At 35.8% G+C, this 5,766-nt stretch overlaps 1 protein-coding gene across 1 annotated transcript; it reads right to left on the minus strand.

The window, feature by feature from the left end:
• Positions 1–3,655: 3,655 nt before the first annotated feature.
• LOC145577883 (uncharacterized) lies at positions 3,656–4,640 on the minus strand. Its single transcript, XM_081635304.1, has 2 exons — positions 4,245–4,640; positions 3,656–4,192 (listed from the first exon to the last, which is right to left on the minus strand). The coding sequence occupies exons 1-2, from the start codon at positions 4,638–4,640 to the stop codon at positions 3,656–3,658; spliced, it is 933 nt and encodes a 310-aa protein (XP_081491430.1).
• Between the last annotated feature and the right edge of the window lie 1,126 nt (positions 4,641–5,766).

Below are 5,766 nucleotides of genomic sequence, written 5' to 3' on the forward strand. Positions count from 1 at the left end.
AGAAATGACAAAAATTCATATAATTTCCTTTAGTTTTACAGTATGATTGATATACACATTAGTACATTACTATGAGGCCTAAGAAAGAGTATTGCTCATGGATTTACAAGCCTACGGTTTCGGACTATAAACTCAGTATCTGGCAAATCCAGTGATGCAGAGACAGCATCAATTCACTTGCAAACAGAAAAATAAAGGTGAATTTCACAATACTCAAAGGTCTTAAAATTCCCAAGTATGATTTTGCAAGTTAGCTGCAACAAAGTTCAATTAAGACACTAAGGTCCATCATTGCAAGAATTGTAATCACACTCTAAGTCTAAACCTCAAGAGTCATGACAAATTGACAGTGCTAAACCAAGGCATTTATCATCATTGATGCAAATTCTAACTACTTGCACACATGTAATTAACCCACAGCCAGAAAAACAAAAGTAGCAGCAGGACAGCAGGGGAAAAAAAACAAAAGCAGCAGCAGCAGGACACAGGGGAAAAAACAAAAGTACCAGCAGCAGGACACAACCACCACCAATCACTTTAACATATTTGAACCACAACGTTCATTGCAACACACATATAACCTTTTTCAGCTACTTCTCACAGTGCTAGATAACACACATTCACAAACAGTTACCGTTCAATGCAAGCTGTCAGCAAGAAAGTTTATTCTGTAAAAGGTGTAAATTAAATAGGATTCAAAAGAAGGACATACAAGCCAACCACCCCTAAGAATCTAAGGCTCCAATTTATTTTCCACACTAATTTCAATATAAGCCAAAAATAAAAAATGAGAGAGACAGGAACAAAGAAAGAGCACCTGACTGGAAGTTTGAGTACTTCAGCAAAGAATGAGCACCTCAGCACACCTGACTGCTCATAAAAAAAAAGTCTAGATTAATTTACATATTCTGAGTAGAAAGGATATTTCAACAGTTGGCTAAATGTAATTTGGGTCCTAGTGAAAATAAGAACGACCCTTTGAATATTCAACTGCCACTATAATATCAAACCTCGAATCAAATCAACTAGCAACATAGAGGTGCTCTGTTGCACAACACTTAATTTAACCATTGACTTTAAAACAAAAAAATAACACAAGAATTTAAGATAGAAAAATAAAACAGTACAACGATAGTTTGTCAAATCCACAAAATAGGTTTAAATCTATGATAATAATAATTCTTATTAAATTCTCCAGACATGTCACTTTGATGGTTCCATCCAATCCCAATCTGTGTCATCTATATCATAACTTTCTTCTCGATTATCATCCATAATTTCATTGTTCACAGGAACCTCAACTTTGTCATAAGAAGCTTCTCTACACCAATTATGATGTTCAACATGACCTGTAGCAGAAATTACATCCTCCGCGGGTTCACGAACTTCACTCATAAACGTTTGTTCAGATTGCCCCTCGACATAAAAAAAGTCTCTTGGCAAATTTCGGTTCACATAGTACCAATCTTCTTCAAGGCCGTTTTGAGTATAGAACACTTGATGCACTTGTGATGCCAAGACAAAAGGATCATCTTTAGAGCACAGTTTCTTGAAGTTAACACGAGTAAGTCCATAATCGTCTACTTCCATATGGAACCAATCACACTTGAATAGCACAACACTGAAAGCACTCCAATAATCTATCTCTATTATAGACCTTATAATCCCATAGTATGTGACATCACCAAGGACGGGATTGTGATCCTTGCTACTCGCGAAGCTTGGAGTCAAAGCTGTCAAAGAGACTCCACTATTTTGCGTTTTACACTTTTCATCATGATCTCTTGTGTAGAACTTATATCCATTACAAAAATATCTGGTGTAGCTCTGTACAACACTAGAAGGACCATTGGATAGCCACTTGATATGATCTGGGACATTATCCACCTCAACCTTTCCTCTAAACTAAACCATGAATTCATTGCTATGCTCTTGTGCCTCTTTCCACCTTCTTTTTCTTCTATATCTAGACTTCTTCTTTACAAACTCTTCATGTTCCCTTCATGGTTTTAAACAACCATATAAGTAAGATAATAAAACAATATAAATTCAAACACAACGGAAAAAGATAATCGAAAAATTACTCACTTGATGTAATTCTCAACTTGGTCATCTTCACAATTAAACAACACATAACGATGTGCTAGAGTCATTGTGTTTGAATCAAGAGTGTATGACTTCCCTTTCTTCTTCCCTTTCTTTTTCCTCCCAAGAGGATAACCTGCCTTAGGGAACAAAGGTGATTCTTCATCAATTTCATTACTTTTCTCTTGAATTTTGTTAAACCACTTAGATCGCTTCTTTACACTTGCATTTAAATACCTAGAGCAGAATATCAAGCACTCTTCAGCCAAATAACCTTCAGCTTTAGAAGCCTTCAAGCGACATCGATTTTTAACATTTGATTTTAACTTTCCAAGGTACCTTTCTATAGGGTACATCCACCAATCACAAACTGGTCCACCACGCTTTATTTCATCAATTAAATGAATCGGTAAGTGGACCATTATGTCAAAAAAAGATGGTGGAAATATTCTTTCTAGTTCACAAAGAGTCTCAAAAATTTATGCTTGAAGGCGATCCAAATCTTTTGGATTGATGACTCTCTTGCATATTTCTCTAAAAATGCCACTCAATCTCATAAGAGGTAAAGCAACATGCTTTGGTAAAGTTTTTCTAATAGCTGACGGAAGTAAGTGTTGCATTATTATATGAGCATCATGACTCTTGTACCCCAATATTTTCCCCTCCTTCACTTACACACACCTTGCAATATTTGATGCACAACCTTGGGGCAGCTTTGCCTTCTTCAAAACACTACAAAATATGCTTTTCTCTTCCTTCGTCATTGAGAATGATGCTTTGGGCAGCAAAACATACCGTCCGTCACCTGCATCTATAGGGTGTAGTTGTTCCCTTATACCCATTTCTTCCAGATCTAATCGAGCCTTATGATGATCTTTTGACTTTCAAGGTATGTCTAACAAAGTTGCTAGCACATTATCACATACGTTTTTTTCAATGTGCATGACATCCAAATGATGACGACACCCACAATCTTTCCAATAAGGCAAAGTGTGGAAGACGGAGGACTTTCTCCTTGGACAATCTACATATTTCTTCTTTGGTTGTAACTTTCCAAACTTGTTTTCCCAATTTTCCAACAAGCTTAAAATTTGATCCCCTGTTAAAGGATCTGGAGATGTCCTCTCTTCCTTTTCCCTGTTAAAAGGCTCCATATCATACCGCCAAGGATGGTTTTCATCTAACCATCGACGATGAGCCCAATAGCAGGATTTGTTGCTATTATTCAAGTGATGATGATCAGTCTCATAGTGACAATAGGGGCATGCAAATTTCCCTTTGGTTCTCCAACCAGATAGCATAGCATAACCTAGAAAGTCGCTGGTCGTTGATTGTAAAGTTGCACGCATCTTAAATGTTTGATGCTTCTACGCATCATATGTGTCCAACCCATACTCCCACAAATCTTTAAGTTCTTGAACTAATGGTTGAAGGTAGACATCAATGTCATTTCCAGGAGAGGTGGGCCCAGGAATAAGGAGAGATAACATTAAGAATTCTGGTTTTATACACAGCCATGGTGGTAAGTTGTAATTAATTATAACAACAGGCCATGTACTATGTTGTGTGCTCATAGTTCGAAATGGATTAAATCCGTCACTTGCAAGCCCAAACGAACATTACGTGTTTCATTAGCAAAATTTGGGTACTTTTGGTCAAAATCTTTCCACGCCTCACCGTCAGCAGGATGCCTCAATAACTCATCTTTCTTTCTTTCTTCATCATGCCACCTCATTAGCTTTGCTGTTTCTGAACACATGTACAACCTTTGAAGCCTTGGTTTAAGAGGAAAATGCCAAAGAACTTTTGCGGGGACTTGATGCACTTTCTTAGATGGCTGATTAGTAATATCTTCTTGGATTTCAGTCTGTGGTTCTTTCCACCTTGGAGCATGACAAACATGGCAAGACGTGGCAGCTTCGTGCTCCTTCCAATATAGCATACAATCATTACGACATGCATCAACCTTGTCATAATGAAGACCTAGATCTTTTATCAATTTCCTTGCCTCATTAAAAGAGTTAGGCAAATTGGATGCATCCGGTAACACTTCTCGAAAAAGCTCCAAAAAATCCGAAATTGCTATATTAGTTAACCCATGAGTACACTTCAAAAGGTAAAAACGAATAAGAAATGATAGCTTTAAAATTTTTTTGCACCCCAGGATATAGCTCTTGTTTTCCATCTTCAACTAACTTATAAAACTTCTTAGCCTCATCATTTGGCTCATCTCCAACCCCTTCACACCTTTCTGCCACATCTCTATGAACATCATATATCAGACGTTCAATATCATCCTGCATGTCTTCAACATCCCTCTCGTTATTTGATGTTGATGACAAGCCATTTTCAAAACAATGCCATCCTTCAGTGCCAGGCTCGATCCCGTTTGCAATCAAATGATTGAAAATTGTCTCTCTATGATGCCAAAAGCGATGATAGCACACCTTACACGGACAAGAAATTTGATTTCTTGAAAACGCTTTATCTAAATAATCCTCTACACCTTTCTCATACTCGTGACTAGATTGTAAGAAGTTGGTCCAACTACTCATTTTGTCTCCTTTATAAAAATTTATACATAATTAATTTAAAGATTTAAAATATTGGCATATAATTTAACATGTTCAAAAGGAATGACAATATCCATAGAAACAAACGCCCAAATATTCAACCTCGTATAATAATAATAGAAATGAAACGAGTAAAAAAAAAAATTATGTTCAATCCATTTGGTTTAACTTATTAGGACTTGTTTAGACAAATTCGATTCAAATAAGTTAAATTTAAACAAAGTAAGTTAGTGCTGCTTCACACTTCAATTTACATTGATCCCTATATAAAAGCACTGACCATTACCAAACCTCCAGACACAATGACACAATCCTACAGGGTATTTAATTTAAAAATGTTAACACCTTATTCTAAGACCCCCATCCCCTAGACTCCAAACCTTTTTGGGTGAAAATTTCTCCCCGTTCATCAACTGAAAACTTTTTCTATTAACATATTTAACTAATAAAAAGTTTTTTTATTTTCTAAATCCATATAAGCCATATTTAACCTATGCTATTGAAACCCTGCAAGCCAGCCAAACAAATTGACCATAAAAGTAGAGTCTAGAGGACAATAGAAAAATGAAAGTGAAAAACCACAAGTGAAAAGCTTGCAAATCAGGGAAATTTCCCAAACACTTTACAACTAATTTCTCTAATACAATGCAAAACCTGCCAAATTTACTTCAAGATTTGTGAAAGATCAAAGTCTCATCTACAAAAAGCATATAGGATGCTAAAATCTAACAGCTAAGAACAATAAATCAGAGCCTTAATCCTAAAAGGATGTGGTCAGATACATAAACTATGATGTCCTGAAACCAATCAAATTCTAGATTATCTGACAGTGCATTTCACACTGTAACATGGTCTAAAAATTGAAGAAGTTAGTAACTTTTTTTAATTCAAACCAGCTGAGGGTACATATTGTATCATTGTAACTATGTTCTAATCCTCGTTATCTTATTGGATACTTAAGCAAATCATCAAAAAAAAATTAAACAAATCATCTGAATTGAAGATTAATTGTTAGAGGAAAAAATAAGAGGATTATCCAAGCCTCTAAAATTGCAGTGGAATTCACGAATACCTCAATAAGTAGAACCCAAACATAGAATAACACTCA

This window comes from Chenopodium album, chromosome 14 (assembly GCF_948465745.1).
Source record: "Chenopodium album chromosome 14, dcCheAlbu1.1, whole genome shotgun sequence".
Classification (NCBI taxonomy): Eukaryota; Viridiplantae; Streptophyta; class Magnoliopsida; order Caryophyllales; family Amaranthaceae; genus Chenopodium; species Chenopodium album.